At 54.0% G+C, this 20,448-nt stretch overlaps 2 protein-coding genes across 3 annotated transcripts; one reads left to right on the top strand and one right to left on the bottom strand.

Annotated features, from left to right (window-relative positions):
- The first annotated feature begins 3,966 nt into the window (after nucleotides 1-3,966).
- SGCA (sarcoglycan alpha) lies at nucleotides 3,967-13,154 on the top strand. 2 transcript variants are annotated; one of them, XM_069543147.1, is made up of 10 exons: nucleotides 3,967-4,350; nucleotides 5,188-5,310; nucleotides 5,415-5,569; nucleotides 5,745-5,817; nucleotides 6,142-6,340; nucleotides 6,766-6,928; nucleotides 7,856-8,064; nucleotides 8,264-8,290; nucleotides 12,524-12,716; nucleotides 13,018-13,154. In XM_069543147.1, exons 1-9 carry the CDS (start codon nucleotides 4,128-4,130, stop codon nucleotides 12,702-12,704), a joined length of 1,353 nt encoding a protein of 450 aa, XP_069399248.1. In that variant the 5' UTR covers nucleotides 3,967-4,127; the 3' UTR covers nucleotides 12,705-12,716; nucleotides 13,018-13,154. The 2 variants fall into 2 exon arrangements, with proteins under 2 accessions (XP_069399248.1, XP_069399247.1); XM_069543146.1 differs by having other exon boundaries at nucleotides 12,984-13,154.
- LOC138415066 (histone H1.9-like) lies at nucleotides 8,862-10,519 on the bottom strand. The gene has a single exon (XM_069543148.1). It carries the CDS (start codon nucleotides 9,472-9,474, stop codon nucleotides 8,947-8,949), a length of 528 nt encoding a protein of 175 aa, XP_069399249.1. The 5' UTR covers nucleotides 9,475-10,519; the 3' UTR covers nucleotides 8,862-8,946.
- Nucleotides 13,155-20,448: the final 7,294 nt, after the last annotated feature.

Genomic DNA, 20,448 nt, shown 5'->3' with positions numbered 1-20,448 from the left:
ATAGGCGGCAGCCCGCCAGGCTCCCCCGTCCCTGGGATTCTCCAGGCAAGAACACTGGAGTGGGTTGCCATTTCCTTCTCCAATGCATGAAAGTGAAAAGTGAAAGTGAAGTCGCTCAGTTGTGTCCGACTCTTAGTGACTCCATGGACTGCAGCCCTCTAGGCTCCTCCATCCATGGGATTTTCCAGGCAAGAGTACTGGAGTGGGGTGCCATTGCCTTCTCCGATATTATATACATATATTTATATAAAGGTTTTCTACGACGCTTGTGATGGCCCACACTCTGTCTCTGGAGTGTGCTTCTCTCTGTATCTGAATAAATCCACTTCTTGCCTGAATTCTTTCTGCGATGACTCATCAAGAACCCCAGCTTCATTAGGGCCTGAAACCTAGTACCGTGGGTTTTGGCTGGGTTTGAGTCCCGGCCATGTGGGTTCAAGTCCCAAGCAGGGTTTTGGCTGGGTTCTGCCTGCAATAAAGGAACTATGGGAGACACAGTTTCGGTCCCTGGGTCAGGAAGATTCCCCTGGAGAAGGGCATGGCAACCCACTCCAGTATTTTTGCCTGGAGAATCCCATGGACAGAGGAGCCTATCCTGAGCTACAGGACAGGGGGTCTCAAAGAGTCGGATGCAACGGAAGTGACTTAGGACTTGGAAGTGCGTACATACACGTGTTTTCATCCACCCAGCCAGTCTATGCCTTTTAGTTGGTGTGTTTAATCTATTTACATTTAAGGTAATTACCGATATGTATGATCCTATTACCATTTTCTTAATTGTTTTGGGGTTATTTTCTATAGGTCTTTTCCTACTCTTGTGTTTCCTGCCTAGAGAAGTTCCTTTGGCATTTGTTGTAAAGCTGATTTGGTGGTGCTGAATTCTCTTAACTTTTGCTTATCTGGACAGCTTTTGACTTCTCCATCAAATCTGAAGGAGAGTCTTGCTAGTTAGAGTATTCTTGCTTGTAGTTTCTTCCCTTTCATCACTTTAAATATGTCATGCCTTTCCCTTCTGGCCTGTGAGTTTCTGTTGAGGAATCAGCTGATAGCCTGATGGGCGTTCCGCTGTTATGTTATTTGTCATTTTTCCTTTGTTGCTTTTAATATGTTATCTGTCTTTAATTTTTGTCAGTTTGATTACTATGTGTCTTGGGGTGTTCCTCCTTGGGTTTATCCTTCCTGGGACTCTCTGTGCTTCCTGGTCTTGGTTGACTATTTCCTTTCCCCTGCTTGGGAAGTTTTCAGCTATTATCTCTTCAAATATTTTCTCAGGTCCTTTCTTTCTTCTCTTTCCATGATCCCTATAATGTGAATGTGTTTAATGTTGTCCCAGAGGTCTCTTAGCCTGTCCTCAGTTCTTTTCATTCTTTTTTCTGTACTCTGTCCTTTGGCAGTGATCCCCACCATTCCGCCCTCCAGGTCATTTGTCTGTTCTTCTGCCTCAGTTCTGCTATTGATTCCTTCCAGTGTGTTATTCATCTCTGTTTGCTTGTTCTTTCATCCTTCTAGGTCTTTGGTAAACATTTCTTGCATCTTCTCAATCTTTGCTTCCATTTTTTCCCCGAGATCCTGGATCATCTTCTCTTCTCTGTCTTTATTCTGAATTGTTTTTCTGGAAGGTGGCCTATCTCCACTTCATTCAGTTGTTTTTCTGGGATTTTATCTTGTCCCTTCATCTAGGACATAACTTTCTGCGTTTTCATTGTGATTGACTTTCTGTAACATGGTTTGTTTTAGCTGCGGTGAGACTATGCTTCTTCTTGTTTCTTCTGTCTGCCCTCTGATGGATGAGGCTGAGGCTTGTGTAAGCTTCCCGATGGAGGGACTAGCAGTGGGGAAAACTGCTCTGGTGGGCAGGGCCTTGCCCAGTAAAGCTTTAATCCAATTATCTGCTGATGGGTGGGGCTGCACTCCCTCCCTGGTAGTTGCTTGGCCTGAGGTGACCTAGCTCTCCAGTCTGTGGGCTCTATGGTGGAGTTAATGGCGGACCCAAGAGGGTTTGCCAAGAGGGACTGTGCAGTGCCCCCATCCCTGTGGCGAGCCCCTGCCAACCCAAGCCTCCACAGGAGGCCCTCCATCACTAGGTGGTTTTGGTTGAGTCTCCTGTGGGGTCACTGCTCCTCTCCTCTGGGTCTTGGTGCATGCAAATTTTGTTTGTGCCCTCCAACACTGGAATCTCTGTTTCTCTCAGTCCTCCGGAAGGCCTATAATCAAATCCCACTGGCCCTCAAGGCCAGATTCCCTGGGGATTCTCAGTCCCTTTTTCGGATCCCCAGGCTGGGAAGCCTGACGTGGGGTTCCGAACCTTCACAGTAGCTCCAGAACTTCTTTGGTATTATTGTTCTCCAACCTGTGGGGCGCCCACCTGGCGGGTATGGGATTTGACTGGATCATGATGGTGCCCTTCCTACCATCTTGCCGTGGCTTCTTCTTCGTCTTTGCGTGTGTGTTATCTTCTTTTGTGGAGAAGGAAATGGCAACCCACTCCGGTATTCTTGCCTGAAGAATCCCACGGATGGAGGAGCTTGGTGGGCTACAGTCCACGAGTCGCCGAGTTGGGCGCGACTGAGCGGCCTCGCTTTCACTTCCACTACCTTCTTTTGGGTCCAGCGTCCTGCCGTCAGTGGCTGCTCAGCTAGTTGCAACGTTGGTGTTCTTGCAGGAGGATGAGCGCACATCCTTCTATTCTGCCATCTTGAACTGGATGCATGGCTATATTTTCAAACAGTCATAAAGTTTCAAAAATTCCTCTTGAAAAATTGACAGAGGAAATTAATCGGGAAGTATATACATGAAATGAGATCAGCCGTGGGTTGATCATGGTTGAAGCTCGGTGATAGGTATAAGGAGGTTCATTATATTATTCTGGATACCCTAGTTTTATTTAAAATTTTCCAAACTAGGTTTAAAGACCTTGTGATCTCCCTCACTATCCCTAGGCCTCAAAGGACAGAGGTGCTGAGTATTATAGCAGCAGATTGCAACCTGGACAGCCCTGAGGTGGGGAAGTCCTCTGTGGGCCAGTGGAGACTTTCAGGGCACTTTCGCCTGGCTCCTGGCCCAGTCCCTGGTTCCCCTGGTTTTGGGAAAAGAGAGAAGGATCAATAAGAAAGGCTGGCCTCAGTGAGCCTGGTGGCACTGGGTTTGGGCAATGCCACCTTAAGACAACTGAGGGTGTGATTGGGTGGCTCTAAAAATAGTAGGAGAAGCTGCAGCCAGGAAGGGAGGGAATCACATGTTGCCACTGAGGGGCTGGGGCCCGGGCAACTAGCCGGGTTCTGGCACCTCTGCCTGCTCCCCCAGAGCTCTCTGACTTTCTTCTGCCTCTTTCCTTCCTCTTGCCCTTCATCTCTGAGAAGGCAGAGAGGTACCAAAGGGGCTCTGAAACATACCTGCCTGGTCTGACAGCCTGAGTGGGGCTCATTTTGGAATCTGTGGCTATCCCGGGACAGGTGGGATGGTCATGTGGGAGAGATGGACGGGACCAGGATTGGGTTAAGCTGCCCACGGGTCACCCCAGTCTGCGGGCCAACACCCTCCCCCTCAGGCTAACCCAGGGAAGACCCCAGATGTCCTTGCCTGGGGCATCTGCTTGAAGGTTTGGTGGCAACCCCCTCTGTCTCAAGGGCCAGAAAGAAACCTCACACAGGTCCAGGGATGCACGGATCTTAAGATCCCATTCCACCCACAATGCTGTGTGGTTGGGTTGTGCACAGGGACAAAGGGAGCCCCGCTCAGCCTGGGGCAGGATGGAGGACAGAAAGGCTTCAGAGAGGAGGGGGTGCCTGTTCTGCGTCTTGAAAAGTGAGTGGAAGTTTGCTGGTAGGATGAGGGCAGAAAGGGAACTCAGGCAGAAGGAACAGCTTACACAGAGGGGTGTAGATAGAGTGAGGCGGGGCAGAAGCCTGCGGCAGTGTGTGTGTGTGTGTGTGTGTGTGTGTGTGTGTGTGTGTGTGTGGTGGGGGTAGTGAAGAGAGGCGGGGATTCTAGATAGCATGACCAGGTACAGGCATGGCCTGAAGCTCATCAGCCGCTGGGGAGCTCAGGGCAATGGGAGTCATTAGGGTTTTAAGAGGGGAATCAAGGCAGTTAGGTTAGGGATCTAGAAAATACCCCTCTGCCTGGAGATGATTGGAGGGATCGTGTCCTGTGAAGACTGGGTCCACCCCAGGTTTAGCGCCTGCTCCGGGTGGGGATGGGGAGGGCCCTGTTGCTGGATCCGGGCCCAGCTGCCCTGGGACACCTGCCCCGCCTCTCCCCTCCTCCCCGCGCCTGCCTCTGTCACTCACAGGCAGGCCCAGGCTGGGGCAGCTATGGCGGCAGCGCTAATCTGGATCTCTCTTCTTGGGGGTAAGCTGGGGTCTTCTTCAGGGGAGAGGCCCAGGCTGAGGCGGTGAGAAGATCCTCAGGGAAGGGGTTGGTCGTTGGGGTGAGGCAGGGGCCAGAAGGACTTTGGGGTATAAATTCTCCCATCAGTGGGGCTCTAGGAAACGGGCTGGGAGGTGAGGTGCCGGGGCGGGGGTTGCTGGGAACTCTGAGGGGTGGGGTGTCAGGCTGGGCCTTAACCACACAGGCCCAGAGCGCTGGGGCCCTTTAATGAGCTGCTGGGCTGGCTTCTTTCTGGGTCCAGGCTAAATTTGGCCCTGGGAAGACGTGAGGGCTGCTGGGGCAGATCCTCTCCCTGGGCCTCCAGGCTCAGGCTTCCCTTTGCTCAGCTCCTAGTGGACGCTGGTGTGGACCCTATTCCCCCTGCATTTTAGGGGAGGCCCTAGAGCGGCTACCTTCCTCCTCCAAGGGGTCTTCCCTCTCCCTCCCTTCTTTCCTTCCTCTCTTGCCTCCCAGATAGTCAGCTTGGAATTCTTTTCCAAGTGCCCTTACACACACACCCCCCACACCCGTCTCAGCCAGACATTAATCCTCGCCCATTGTGACTCTCACTGGGGGCCTAAAATGAGGGGTGAGGGGCTTCCGTGAATCCAAACCAAACTAAGGTCTGGGTCTCATCACTGATAGTGCATGGCACAGTCAGGGCCCCCCCGCCCTTCCTGGGAGCCAGCAAAGCTGTCCTCTCCTCTCACACATTTCTCTGGTCTCTCGGGGCCACCAAGGACTGGGTGGAAAGGGGACCTTATTCCCCGGCTGGGACTGAGGCTGGGCCATTGTGTTTGGGGTCGTGTTTCCCCACAGGTCTCCTGGAAGGGTTGGGGGGCACCGAGGCCCAGCAGACCACCCTGCACCCACTTGTGGGCCGGGTCTTTGTACACACCCTGGACCACGGAAGCTTCCTGCAGCGTCCTGAGCACGCCTTCCGTGAGAGGGGCCTGAGGGGCACTGGGGTGGGCTGGGGGGTGCCTGGCCCAGGGCTGGGGAAGGCTGCTGTCATGTCTCCAATGCCCTCTCCTCCCTTCCACCAGCTGCCCCAGCCCCTGTCCCTATCACCTACCACGCCCACCTCCAGGGACACCCAGACCTGCCTCGGTGGCTCCGCTATACCCAGCGCAGCCCCTACCAGCCTGGCTTCCTCTATGGCACCGCCACCCCAGAAGATCGCGGGCACCAGGTCATTGAGGTACCACCAGGGGCTGCAGTTGGCTGTGTCGCATGCAGCAGGGACCCGGCGCTCCCTCATTTGCATGAGTCGCCTGCCTCTAATGTGGTGCGCTCCTCAGCCTCCTCTCACCAGGCCCAGCTGCACCACGTTTCTCTCCCAACCCCACCTCTCAGCCCCCTGCTCCATCCTCCAGGTCACAGCCTACAATCGGGACAGCTTCAACACCACCCAGCAGATGCTGGTGCTGTTGATTGGGGACCCAGAAGGTACCACCAGCCCCGTCTCATCCCTACCCCATCATGCCAGTCTTGGGGGAATCTCCCCTGGAAGAAGTTGTAGAAGCAACTAGTCGGGGGCAGGACACCCTGAAAACACTGGAGTTGTGTTCTCGGCTGCTCTGCCGACAGGCCAGTCGTTGAGGCTGTGGGTGTCGGGGAAGGGTGTTCGAGGCCTGTGATATATGAGGTACTAGGCAGAAGGAAGGGAGCTGAGGGGTTATGGGGAGGAGCTTAGATGGGGGGAGGCATGGGAAGGATCCATGCGGGGCTGGGGGCTGGGTACAGTCTGAAGTGCCCACCTGGTCCTCCCAGGCCCCCTGCTGCCATACCAGGCTGAGTTCCTGGTGCGCAGCCATGATGTGGAGGAAGTGCTGCCCTCGACACCTGCCAGCCATTTCCTCACAGCCTTGGGGGGGCTCTGGGAGCCAGGGGAACTCCAGCTGGTCAACATCACCTCTGCCTTGGACCGTGGGGGCCGAGTCCCCCTTCCTATTGAGGGCCGCAAGGAAGGGTAGGTATGCAGCCCAGGAGGGCTTCCTGGAGGAGGGAGCCGCTTGCCTTTTGTCTAGGTGGTGGGCATAGAACATGGGTCTCCCTAACTTCCAAGTGGGGCCTTATCCATTGTCTTGCATGCTCACCACACCAGTCTTTACCTGCTAGTGTCATGTCACACTGTCCACTTCCTTCTGGTCATGCCTCTTGCCCTTCCAGGGCCCAAACCCTAGTTACCCTGAACTTTGCACTTCCTCGTGTCCGTTAGGACACGAAAGATTTATCCATTAAAAGATATTGCCGGGAGGACAAGGTCCTCAGAAGACTGGGGTGCTCTGTATACTCTCACCATAATCCGAGACCTCAGGCTGGGCGTGACCCCCAAATCTCCAGTGCTCAGTTGGCACCCTCAGTTATCTAATAGTGGTTTCTGTCTGGGCCCAGGGTATACATCAAGGTGGGCTCTGCTTCACCCTTCTCCACCTGCCTGAAGATGGTGGCATCCCCCGACAGCCACGCTCGCTGTGCCCAGGGCCAGCCTCCACTACTGTCCTGCTATGACACCCTGGCACCTCACTTCCGGGTTGACTGGTGCAATGTGTCTTTGGTGAGGAGGGCTCTGGGAGTGGGGGCGGGACAGGGCCCCCGTCACGGTCTCCTCCATCCTCACCTTCCTATCCCATCTCTGTCACTCCAGTTATCTCTACTGTCTCCCTATCTGTCTCTCTCTGTCACACACACACACACACACACACACACACACACACACACACACACCCCTGATGTTCTACCTTCTCCCACAAGAGGGCAATAGAGTCCATAATCTCCAGCTTCTGGAGCCCCAGCTGTGCCCACCCAACTCAACAGCTACAACAGTCACTCCCAAGAGTGGTGCCAAACTTCATTCTCCACCTAGGGTTTCTGTGTGACAGCTCTGTTTACTTTCCTTTCCTCTAAGGTGTCACTTAGCAAATTATCTTGCAACATGGAATAGATAGCTCACCCCCGTGTTATAAACCAAAGATGCTCACTTCTGCTCTTTGGGATATGGAGCTGAGGTGTCTAGGGTCCCTAGAGATCCTGTTCCCAGGGCTAGGAACCCTTCCTGTGACTTGACCAATAGCACAGCCAGAAACTGGTAATCAATATTCTTGAGCACTTGCTATGGGTAAGGCACTGTGCAATCCATGTGTTTTATACTTGCAACCACCCGGGAGACAGGTACCACTATTAGCATCCCAATTTTACAGATGAGGAAATCGAGGCACCTAGAGGTAAATCATCAGAGCGCAGAAGTTTTCTGAAACAGGATTCAAACCTGAGGACTGTACTCTAACCCCTGTATGGTCCTGCCTCTCCTAGAATTTTGTTCCTGGTTTCTAGACCAGTGCTTGTCCTGCTCCATCACATGAGCTGGGAGAGGCAAGGTGGGAGGAATCCCTGCAGTTTCATGGAGTAGAACTCCTGCTCTGTGCCCTGGGGGGCTCTGTGTCTAGCCATCCACTCCTGGGTCAACCCTCGGCTTCCTGAGCAGGTGGACAAGTCAGTGCCAGAGCCTGCAGACGAGGCACCTGCTCCAGGTGGTGGGATCCTGGAGCATGACCCATTCTTCTGCCCGCCCACCGAGGCCACAGCCCGAGACTTCCTGACCGACGCACTCGTCACCCTCCTGGTTCCCCTTCTGGTGGCCTTGCTGCTGACCCTGCTGCTGGCCTATGTTATGTGCTGCCGGCGGGAGGGACGGTGAGTATGGGGGCAGAGGGCAGGGAGGGCACCAAGGCTGGTGCTCACACTGTAGACGCCTTGTGCACTTGTGCTGCCTGGGGACCCAGATCCCTCTGAGAGTGGAATCCACGGCCAGGAAAAGAGCAGGGGCCCCTTGCATGGCCTGCACCAGGAGGGTTGTGGATAATAGCTAATCCCCTCCCTTGCTTTTCCACAGGCTGAAGAGAGACCTGGCCACCTCTGAGTGAGTAGGGAAGTCTGGGGGATGGGTGGGAGCTCCCCTGGACTATTAAGCTGGACCCTCCAACCTCCATGGGCAGCAGACAAATCCCAGATAATGGGGCCACACTTAGTCTGTGTTCTCCAATCCTGGGCTGGTTGGGGGCTGGATCCCACCTATCCTGGCTTGGCTTTCTCATTTTCTGGTCTCCACGGAAGAGTCTAATGTGGGACAGGATCTGCTGCCACCTTCAGGGAAAGGGTTTGGGAAGCAACTTACAAGGCTGCCAGTGTGTGCACCAGCATACACACACACACACACACACACACAACCACACTTCACTGTGAGTCAGACACTTATGTTCAAGGCTCTGCTCTGCTGCACAGTTGCTGTGATGGGCTCAGTTTCTTCACCTATAAGATAATGCGGTTGGACTAGCTAATATCTGGATGCTTTCAATTTCTCCAGCCCTTCCCAAATCTTACCCTTACATTTGACCAGGTTTTCCCCACCCCTGGCCTTACCTTTCCTGTGTGCCCCCCAAACCTCTTCCTCTCCCACTCCCTTGAACCCCAAAGATTCCAGGAGGCAGGTGTGAAATAAGTTAGGCTCCTTTTATTCTCACTGCTCTGAGCCTGTGGCGGGCCTGGCACCCCTGCCTGCTTGCCCAACCTTCCTGATTAACTGCGGCGGCACTTGGCCGCCCTGCGAACCCCCTTGATGGGTCGCCTGTGCCCCGATTTGGAGCCCCTGAGCAACCGGCGCTGCCCAGACTGGCATTGCCCAGGCCGGCGCTGGTGCCGCTGCCGCCGTCTCTTGGCCTTGAGCTTAAACTTGGAGGCATGATTCTTGCCCATGAGGAAGGAGCCGGTGGCCCCCTTGCCTGTCACCTGCTTGAGCATGCCCTTGTCCACCAGCCCCTTGAGCACTCGCTTGAAGCGCCAGGCGTTGCGGGTCATGTTGTAGCCCCTGGTGGCAACAGCCTTCTTCAGGGCGGCCAGGGACACGCGGTGGCCTGCCCCTTTGTCTGCCACGAACCCCAGGATCACCTTGGATATGCTCGGCTTCCGGTGGGGATTGGGGCTGGTGCGGCGCCGAGTCTCGCTCTTGCTTGGGAGTCCAGATGAGCTGGCCTGCCCGCCTGCCCCCAGGGCAGTGTTGGAGGCCAAGGGCCCAGATGGGGGTGGCAGCGAAGTGTCTTTCTGCATCTCTTCCGGGGGTGGGTGAAGGGAACTGGGTGCAGAGACCTCCAGGATGGCGGCTAGAAGTCTCTCCTGGGTTGCTCCTCGGTGTGGGAGGTTCCCCAGTTCCTGGTTCCCTCAGAGACTTCCTATAGGGCTCTGGCCCGAGCCTTGCCCTGGGTGGCCAGAAAGAGGACCAAGGATGATCACCTACGCTGGCCTTGGCAGACTGGTGCCTGAGGTGCAGGGGGTGCTAAGGGTATCTCTGTAGTGACCTCAGGGGGACATTGTGAGGCCACCAGAATCCTGTGAGGTCACAGTGGACCCATTGTTCCCCCTAGGTGGGGCAGAGGGGAGATACCACCGAGTGTGGGCATCTGGCATGCCTAGCCTGGGAAGAAGGGCTGTGGCTGAGAGATTCAGGCGGATGGACCCATGTGGTGGGTATTGCTCACCAGCTGATTTTAGGGTGCCCAAGACCCCAGTTTTAAACCCACCATTTTGACCCCACCATCTCAATTCATTGGGTTGAAGAACACAAAACTTTTTAGAATCAGTATTATACCTACATTTTTGAATTTTTATGGGGAACAAATTTCCCAGCGTGAACAGAAATTTAATTCCTTGATCTATCTAACTCAATTTAATTCCTTGATCAACTTTTTTTTTTTTAACAAAGTAATAAAAAGGATTTCCTTCTTTTCTGTTTTCATGTTTATTTGGTAGAATTTTTTCCCCTATTGGGAACAGTGATTTTCTATGTAAGTTTTGGATTTTCCTCCTCAATTTTTTTTGGCCTGTGCCAAATTTGACCAATTTTATCTTCTGCCATTGAGAATATTCTCTTCTGACCAGTTACTTTCCACCATGTCCAGCTTTCCTGGGTCAGTTTTCTAGCTCTGCTGATGTCAGGAAAATATGCTTCTACCATCAATCTTGAGTCAATAACCAGTTTTACCATGTGTGTGTAATATTAGCCCTTGCTGGTATGGATTTTATGTTGATTTATTTCTACAAATTCCAATTTTATTCATTTTTCTTTTTGTTTGTTCGAGGAAATTGAAATTATCCAAAATAGTGAATCCGCTGCCTGGTTTTTACCTGCATCAGATTTTATTGGTCAGAACATCCTCCAGCCCAACGACCCTCTCCTGTGAGCTGTGTGCCAGAGGCAGGGCTCAAGGGGCTGTGTGTGTATGTGTGTGTGTGTGCGTGTGTGTGTGCGTGTGTGTGTGTGAATGCCTGCCTGTTCATTTTTCTGCCCAAGTGCTGATGTGGAAAGATTGTGGGGGAGGGCGCTGTGGCTCTGACTTCTGCTCCTGCTCTGGAAAACACGTCCCTGGACCATTTTTCCACCTGTGTGTGTTGCCAGAGTAATGAGACCCAGATGTGGGGCTAGGGGTGGGGAGGGGGCCCATCGACCAAGGCCTCCCCTGCCCGAGATTATTACCTGCCTGGCTGCCTCCACTTCTATACCCTTTTTGCTCCCTTCCCGTCTCAGCCTCCCTTTGCCTGGGAATGGAAAATTGTGTTTTGGACAACTCTGCTTGCCAAATTCCAGACTCAAGAGCTCATTTTGACCCTCCCCTCGCCTTAAGTGGGTGGCTCCACCTCCTTCCGCTGGCCAGAAAGTGCTTGGTTCTCTTCTCCCTGGGGAGGAGAGTGGCTCATTCAGCAGGAAGCTGGAAAATCTTTCCTTTAGTCTTATCTCTCAGACTCCAGCCGGAGTCTGTATCCACTACTTGAGATGGGGATATAGATGGAAAACATTTCCCCCTCCTGAATTTGATCAGTAAGTAATCCAGCAGTAAGAAGGATGGCTTCCACCCTGCCTGGGGCCCCCACCCCTTAAAGAAAACCAGTTCTTGTTGTCTGTCTGACCCGGCAACCAGGGAGTCTGTGAAAAGCCCACAAGTGTGGGTGGGTTCATGCCAAAGGGCTTGGAAATGTCCTTCTACTGGAGGCCAAGTTCATCAGTGGACCTACTCTAATAATACCAGTGATAAAAATAGCAACAGAAGACTCCCTATAATAATAGCTATCTTTGGCTGTATGCTGACCTGTACATGTAAATGTTTTTCTTGCATTAATTCATTTAATTCATACAACAGCTTTATTACAGTTGAGGAAATGGAGGCAGAGAGTTCAAATAACTCACACAGGGTAACACAACCAGTAAGCAGAGGAACTCACATTCAGGCCCAAAGCAAGTCCTCGTGCGTAACCACTGTGCTACCCTACTTCTCAAAATGAATTAAAGTTGCTCCCGGACAGCAGAAAACAAGCCCATAAGAATGTCAGATGAGAAGGAGGCTCAGCCTTCCTAGAGGAAACTGGATCTAGAGCTCCGGAGGGCCTTGCTAATGGGTGTGGCGGTCAGTTCATTCAGCCCCTCCTAGGGTTTCCAGCCCGGTGAGGGTGGAGCCTGGTCCCAGCCTCAAGGAGACCGGGTCTCAGACACAGACAGGAAGTAAGACTTAGCATCTGCACTAAGCAGTGCTGGGGGCAGTGTGGGGCAGGGTGGGAGAGGGTCAAGGTTTGAGGATCTAAAGCACAAGCAGTCAAAGTCCACCAGGGAAAGAACTTGGGCAACAGCTAGGAAAAGGTGGAGGAGGAAGGTTTGCCAGACTAAAATGAGGATGATGGGGAAGGGAGACAGCATTAGAAATGGAAACTGATTGCTGGAAGGGACCCAGGGGACCATCAGAATATAGAAACCACACAGAGCCCAGCAAACAGTGGCCTCTGGAAATCCATGCCGCAGTGGGCACCTAGTCATGTCTTAGTATCTCAGGAACTCTTACCTTGTGCCAGGCACTTTTCTGAACACCCAACCTGTATTTTCTCATTTAAACTCCGCAGCAATCCTAGGAAGTAGGCTCTTTTATTATCCTCATTTTACAGTTGAGGAAACTGAAGCTCAGAGGGGCTAAGCAACTTGCAGAGGATACACGGGTGTGAACTCAGGATGTCTGCACCCAGAGCCTATGAAGTCACTGGATACTGAGCTGGCACCGGAGAACTTCCTATTTGTCCTTCTCCCCCCATCGTGTATGTCTCCCTCCTGTGCCCCTAGCATCCAGATGGTCCACCATTGCACCATCCGTGGGAACACAGAGGAGCTGCGTCAGATGGCATCTAGCCGAGAGGTGCCCAGGCCACTCTCCACCCTGCCTATGTTCAACGTGCACACAGGCGAGCGGCTGCCCCCACAAGTGGACAGCGCTCAGGTGCCCCTCATACTGGACCAGCACTGAGGGCCAGCCCAGGTGGGTCCAGCTGGGCAGTGCCAGCCTCTTTCTGGGAATGATGCGGTTTCCATCTCAAGGCTGTCGTGGGGGGTTGGCGGATGGGTAGGGGCACACAGACCTGTCTGCCGCCCAGGGTAGCGGTGGGACGGTGTCCAGCAGTGGCAGGGGTGTGGCCCCCAGTGCCAAGCACTCAGAGTCCGAGGGTCAGGATGGGGAAAGCAGGAGAACTGAGACCTGGTTCTCACAGGCTCCCACTCTGTCTTCTCTTTGCTGCTCCCCTCCCAGCCCTGGCCTTGTCCTCCCTTCTATCCCCACTCAGAGCGGCTGTCACCACGACCGCATCCTTCTTCCTGACTCCAGTTCTTGGCCCTCTGGACCCCAAGCTTGGAGGATGGCGTGGGGCGAGGGTGTCTGGGATCAGAACCCCCAGAATAAATACCTGCCGCTCTGCTTGTCGATTGCTGTGCTTTTGTCTCCGAAGCCTCCTTCCCAGCCCTCACTGCTTCTGCTTCCCTTTCTGCCTTGTGGATGCCCTCAGAGGTAACCTGGGGCTGCTGCCTGACCTCGGGACTCTTGACATTTTCACATTTCTCAAATGCTCTGTAAGTAAGAGGGAAGGACCTGCATATGCAGCCTTAATATTGATCCTCACATGAACCCAATAGTGAGGGACAATTGGATCATTATCCCCATTTAACAGACAAGGAGAGAGAGAGAGTGACTTACCCAAGGTCACAGAGCAGGCAAGTGGGGGAGCTTGGATTCAGATCTGTTGCGTCCACCTCTACCCTGCCTTTTGGAGGGCTGCGAGGTTCTGGAAGCAGGCGATCTGGGCTCTCACGCACTCAGACCCCTGGAGGGAGGCCCCTTTGTAAGTCATAACCTGGATATGGAGAGGAGGTTAGGGTGCTGGACTCTTAATGCCCTGGGTCAGTGACCCCTCTCTGGGGCTCCTCAGGGACAGGGTCGAGGTCCACAGGACACTGCACAGACTAGAGCCCTTGTTGAGCTTGATGTCACTAGCTTAGCTTGGTCCCCATGTGAGCCCTCGAGAGCATGGCTGACTGGGAAGCAGCAGCAGCTTGTTCTTCCCAGGTGGCTGTAAGCAAAGCATGCCAGGTCTTCTCCTGCCCTGCCACCAAAGCCACACCCAGTGCGCCCTTGGGAGAGCAGGCCAGAGATGGCCCTGGAGGGGACCCAGTTAAAGAGTGGGAGGGAGGAGCAGGGTCTTTTGGCTCAGGCCCCTGACCGAGGGGGCAGCTCCGAGACAGTCCAGACAGGGGGAAGCTCTGCCACTCTAATGCCTCTATACCCCTTTCTGAGCTCCTCACACTAGGCCTGGGCCCCATCTACTATCCTGGAGCTGATGCTCAATAACCCCTTCTGTGTGTGTGTGTGTGTGTGTGTGTGTATGTGTGTGTATTGTATCTATGTGTGTATGCATGTTATATGTGTGCGTGTGTGTGTGTGTATGTATGTGTGTGTGTAGGGGGCAGGTGGGGGGGACGCATGGGATTTTTCTCTCACCTGGAGGCAAGAGCCCAGCCTGGGGCTGAGGGGAAGCTGAACCAGCTAAGGCAGCCCCCAATCTAATAACAGTGCCCCAGGGCCCCTGAGGAGGGCTGAGTTTCTGAACACTGAGTCCCACTTTTCAGAAATGTACAGGCAAAGGGGTCATTGGGGCCCCAAGTTGCTCCTGGACTCCCCTCTCCTTTCTCATACTTCCCAGAATCCCCACCTTGAAAAAATATCCTGAGTTCATTCACTTCTCACAGCTTCCACGATGACTTTCCCAGGCCAGCTCCAGGATCTGGCTCTTGGACCCCCACAGCGGCCTCCCTGTGTCCTCCCTGCCTCCTCCTTGCCCCCTTTTGACTTACCTCCAGTACCAGTCAGGCCAGTTCTTTAAAAGGAAAAATCAAAGAGTCTCGCCCCTCTGCTGTCAACTCTCTCTCCATTGCCTTCCCGTGACAGCAAGGGGAAAACCCAGGGTCTTGGTTAGGGTTAGAGACCCCATGTATGCCTCTGACCTCATCATCCTAGCTCCCATGCTGGCCTGCTCCAGCCACACTGCCTCCTAACACACCCCTGTTTCGGTGCCCTAGCCCCTGCTCTTCCCTCTGTTGGGACCCCCAGTCTCCTATGTCCGCAAAACTTCCCCTTAGTGCAGTCATTTTGGCCTCTGTGCAAACGGCAGGTCTCTAGAGAGGCCTTTCCCCTGCTCAGAGAGCGCTCTCCACTCCTGGCTCCAGGCCCATAGGATGTGCCCTGTATGAGCACCTTGTTGGGGTCAGCTTTGGCCCTGGGCGAAGCTTCAGGAGGACAAGATTCTGCGCTCCCCCAGGGGCAGTGCCTGCACACAGCGGGTGCTCAGGAAAGTCGCGGGAAAGAATGTGTAAAGGGAAGCCATCAGGTCCAGCCGGTCAGAGTTCTTGAGCAGGTTGCTCCTCCTCTCTGGGCAAAGAGGGTAAGGTAGGCAAGGCTACTGCTGGAGCTTTTACCATTATCTTGTGGGTGCCCCCCTTCCCTGCTGGCCACCCTACACCCATTGGTTAGTTAATCCGAGAAGCATCCATGGAGACAGGAAGAGGCCCCAAGCCTCTTGAATATATGTGCTCAATAAACTCAAGGGCTCTTTAGGTAACAACCCCCAATCACATGGACTCTGACTTTTCATTCACAATTTCCTCCTTTCCCCGGGGCCCCTCATCTGGCTGAAACCTGGAGCTGAACAGAATCTGCTCAGATTGGAGGCTCTGCGCAGTCAGCCTGCGGTTTGGGATGGTTCTTCCCTGCTCTCTGTCCTCTCTCCACTCCCATGAGGAGGAGGCCACCTTCTCACCCTGGACCCATGCGCTTTTCCTGTTCGGCCCGGATGGGAGAGTCTGAGACCAGCCCCATACTTCCCTCTGCCTTGGGATCTTGGCAATGCCTCCCTCCCAGCTCAGCTACCAGGAGCACACGGGAGCCTGGCTGCTGGCCGAGGAGGAAGTGGCCCAGACACAGCTGGGGGGATAGCGTGACTGCGGAGGACAGCGAGCTGTGCCTGGACACAGGAACACGCAAGCCCCACTGCCCTGGCACTCAGCACCCCTTTACGTATGCTGGGAGGGGCAAGATTCCACCTGGCAGTCACACCTCAGCCCCTCACCACCAAGGACAAATAGCTGCTCCTCCCTGAGATTCCATCTCCCTCCCTCCCTCATCTCCTCCAGCGTCATACCCACACTGCCCACAGGACCCCATGTCTCCACCTTCATCCCAAACACAGCTCTCACGAATGACCTCTCAAACTGGTGAGAGGACCCTCTGCCAGCCATGAGCACCCAGGAACCCTCAAGCTGGCCTCGGCCCCTGCATGCACACTTCTTCCTTATTCTGGAGACATGTTCATATGTACACATGCATGCTCACACCTACACCCATTTTAAAGCAACTCCCTTGGTGTATCTGCTGGGATTTGGAGCCAGAGTGAGCAGGGTTCCAATCACAGCTCAATTTACTCACAGACATTAATCATAACTGTCCTGGGGGCTTTTGTGAGAGTTTGGGAGAACTAGGCAAGTGCCTGGCATTTGGCAGCTCCCAAGAATGAAAACTCTATTACATACAAGTACTCACATGATCACCCCAGAACCAGAGGTCTGTGAGGTCTCCTTGTCTCCTAAGACCCGAAATGGCTCAATTTCCATTCTACGAAGAGTTCAAGCAGTGAACTGGGGAGGAGCCTGAAACTCGCCTGCTCCTAGGCTCTGACCTGCTGTCCGTCCAATCCCGCTCTGTCTGCTAAGGCAGCTGCTGGCCACCTGTGGCCACTGAACACTTGAAATGTGGCTTCCAAACTGAGATATGCTGCAGAGGGACTCCTGAAATGATAATATTTAGGGATATACTGGGTTAAATAAAATATCTTATTAAAATTAACATTCCGTTTCTTTTTATACGTTTAATACGGCTGCTAGAAAGTGAAAAATTACACATATGGCTCACTTTTTACTTGTATTGGGCAGTGCTGGTTTCACGGTCCTACCTGTATCTCAAGTCCAGATTGACCCAAAGCCAAACCAGAACTCAGCCACTTTCCAGAACACCTGCTCCCTCCAGGCCTCTGTGTGCGTTAGTTTTCGGAAGCCTTGAGGAGAGGGAGCGGTTTGCCTCACAGCAGTGAAGTCACCTAGCATTGAATATGTGGTGGCATTCTTGTTCTAAAATGTGCTCTGGTCTCCACCCTACCCTATCTTCCTTTCCTCCACTGGTGTCTCATGCAGAGAGAATCCCAGTCTCTCCATCACCCACGGGGCCTGGACTCACCTCCCTCCAGGCCTTGCCATGCACATCCCCTGCAAAGCACTGGATTGTCCGTGAGTGTAAGGGCCTGATCATCCTCTGAGACAAAAGCCTTCCTTCTTCCAGGGTTTTGCCTCCTGGTCCACGGACACCTCTCAGCTCTCACACCTGGAAGGGGATGCAGAGACACAGCTGCTGACCCGCACTAAAGCCTCAGCAGCCCTGGACTTCAGGATGGTGGCCTCCCTGCCCCCAGCTTCTCCTCATTCCCCCACACTCCTCCCTGCTCTATCATCTCCCTTTCACCCTTACACAGACAAACTCTCTTATGCCCTCAGTCATGTCTATGCACACATGCCCCATGTCTGCAGATTCCCCCCTGCCCCCGCTGTCCCTCACACACCCACGCTGGTGCAGGATCCCTTTGAACACTGAGGCATTTGGTCCTAGGTGAGTGCATACTTTCTCATTCACCCAGGGATGACTGTAGGAACCCACCTCACTCCCTCTCCTCCTGTGGGTCTTGCTTTCAGAGCCCCATACTTGCTCCAGCAGCCCCGCAATCAGCTCCACATGGCATTGTGGGCGCCTGGCCTGAGGCTCCCACGCTCAGCCGGGAAGCCCCTCTCAACATCACCCAGTTCTGTCTTAGAGGCACCAGGGGAGCTGAGTGTTAAAGAGCCGGAAAGAAAAAGAGGGAAAATCCGCCACATTTCAGTTATAGAAAGTCCTGCCAGGAGATGGGTTCGAGCCATAAAAAGGCCCCAGGATTCTGAAAGAAAGCAAAAAGTGAAAAATCCAAAGGTAGCCTCCTCTTTCTAGAATCTTTGGTCTAGATTTGATTGAAAAATCAGTTGCAGGAACCTGACCGAAAAGCAGAAGTGAGTCCATGGAGCAGCAGGCGGAAAGGGCCGAGGTGCCTCCACGCGTGTGGGCAGTGGGTCTCGGGGAGCAGCTCTGAACAGCTGTATTTAGGCAGCCGTGATGTCAGCGGAGAGGAGGGCTTGAATCTGGAATGTAATACAATGGCCCCTTTGTCCCCCTGCCCTCCTGCCCGGCATGCACACTGGAACCACAGTCTGGCTCTAACGCACGTGACGCAGGCAGGACAGCACAGTGGGGCTCTGTCACCACCACCGCCCTGACCAGCGGCGGGTGTCACCTCGCCTGCCCTCATGCATGCACACGCACGCTGCAAGCACACACACGCACCCACGTGTAGGTCTGCGCACATGTAGTGAGAGGCACAGTGCCCCTGCTTTGCGAAGAACTGTGCTGCTCAGCTCAGTAGCCGCAAGCCATGGGTAGCTATTAAAGCTAAATACAATAAAATGAGAAACGGAGTTCTTTGGGGGCACTTCCTCTTGTGAAGCGCTCCACAGCCACAGTGGCTAGTGGCTAGACAGAGAACCTGTTTCTCTTGGCAGCAAGCCCAGGCCTAGAACCTCTCACTGCTAGTTGCTTGCACGTGGATCTGCACGTGCTCTTCCTCTCACACTTGCTCACTCTTATTGTCAGTGATGCTCACACACCACCCGCTCTCCTAAAAGGGCCGCCTCTTGACCTCACCTTCTCTTTCTTTAGCCTCCCCGGCGTCTATGCCCGGACCTGCGCCCAGCATTGCAGTGCCTGGCCTCCAGCCTGCCTCGGCCAGCTCCACTTGACCTGGAGAGCATAACAGGTGAGATCAGCAAAGTACGACTGTGGCAAAAATGTCTGCTCTAAGGCTGAGCTGAATTCTGCAGACGTGGAGAGCTTTGGAAACTCAGGTCAAACACTGCTTGAGTTGGGCAGGAGAATGAGGGGGCAACAAGACATTTGAAATATAAGAAAGATCTGGAAGTTAAGAAGTGTGGTGTAACCGCTGGTGTGGCAAGTGTGAGCCTGGGAGGAGACAGCGAGAATGAACAGGTGGGTAGTGATCAGGTAAAGCCTTGGATGCCAGGCTTGGGTTGATTCCGGATCCCCTGTGGGGGCAGATGGAGATGGGACCAAGATGGCCAAGGGCGCCAAGAAGCAGGAAGTCCAGGTGGATGGGTTGCTGAGGCTGGTGTCAGGCCTGCATCGCCAGTCATTCACTGGATTGATCAGAGGATCATCTGGTAACTTGAGGTAATTGGCATATTAATAAACTTTTGTTCAAAGCCACAATCTTTTGTCCTCTTTAAGCTAATTCTAGTACTCCACTATCCTGAAGCTGAGAGAAGTACTAATGATGAATTATTAAAGGCCATAGTTAACCACCATGACTATTTAATGACAGCCGAGGCAGACAATGGACTCTGAGGACTTGTCCACCTCTCTGTGGACCTGAAGGAGGGATGTGGGCCTTTCCTGCCCAAAGGTTTATGCCCTAAGACCTTGCAGGGGGCAGGGGTAGGGGGGTTTGTGGGATAGGGTAGCTGTCAACTTCTCCCCATCTCTAGGTCTCTGGGTGCCTGGTCTGCTTCAGAGTTCTGACTCCCTGGATCTGCTATGTCCCCACAGACTGCACACTGCTGTCCCTCTTCCCTGAGATTGGGGATCTGGCCAGTCACCTTCCCTGTGGGGGCCTCAGGCTCCCAGGCCAGCAGGAGGGGCAGGCAGAGGGTGAGAAAAGGGGAAGGAGGGGAAAAGAAGGAGGAAGAGGAAGCAAGAATTTTTAAAAATGAGAAAGAACAGGCGGGAGGCAGGGGCTGGTCAAAATGAACTCCACAGGCCAGGGGCCAAGTTCTAGGGACTTAGAAGGCTAAGAGAGACCTAGGACATGCCCAGCTGGTCAGGAAGGCACATTGCCTCCTGGTAGCACCCGGAAAGGACCTGGATTGCAGCTCTCCAAGGCCCAAGGTTCTCCCTTTTCCTCCTGGGGGGCCCAGGAGAAGGGGCGGGAGGCACTTCTTCCTTTAGGTCTCCTCTGGCGCTCAGGGCAGCCTCAGCAACCCCTTCTCATTCAGTGCTGCTGGATGCTCCCTTGGGGGAGCTCAGAGAGAGCAAGGAGGGAGAAGAGGCCAGGTGACTCTGCGTTTGCCCAGGAAGACTCCCAGTTTCTCCTCCCTGCCCCACCTCCCTCCCACAACCATGGGCCTCCCAGTGCCCACCCCCCTGCTGAGGAAGTCCTACCAAAGCCCCCAACCCTGCAGGATGCCCCCAGCAATGGAAGGGGGCAGAAAGAGTTAATGACACTGATGAGCGTGGGCATGGGCCTGAGGTTTGGTCAGAGCACGGCTGCACGGAGGTATGCGTGTGTGGCTGCACAAAAGGGTTGCCTGTCTGGCACTGTAAGGGACAAGAGGGTATGGGAGACACACAAGGAAGATGGCAGGAGAAAACAGAAAGGGTATAGGCCTAGGAAAGGCAAGAGGGAGGGAGAGGGGCCATCTAGGGTGCTAGAGGAGGAGGGGCAGGGAAGGGGCAGACACCAAAGGAGAAGAGCCCACCCACCTCCCTCCCCAGGTCTCCCCTCCCCCAGCTCCTAGGAAGGAAA

The sequence above is a fragment of the Ovis canadensis genome, chromosome 11, assembly GCF_042477335.2.
Source record: "Ovis canadensis isolate MfBH-ARS-UI-01 breed Bighorn chromosome 11, ARS-UI_OviCan_v2, whole genome shotgun sequence".
Taxonomy (NCBI): Eukaryota; Metazoa; Chordata; class Mammalia; order Artiodactyla; family Bovidae; genus Ovis; species Ovis canadensis.
The sequence above is the reverse complement of the archived record's forward strand: the minus strand, read 5'-3'. Positions and strand labels throughout refer to the sequence as shown.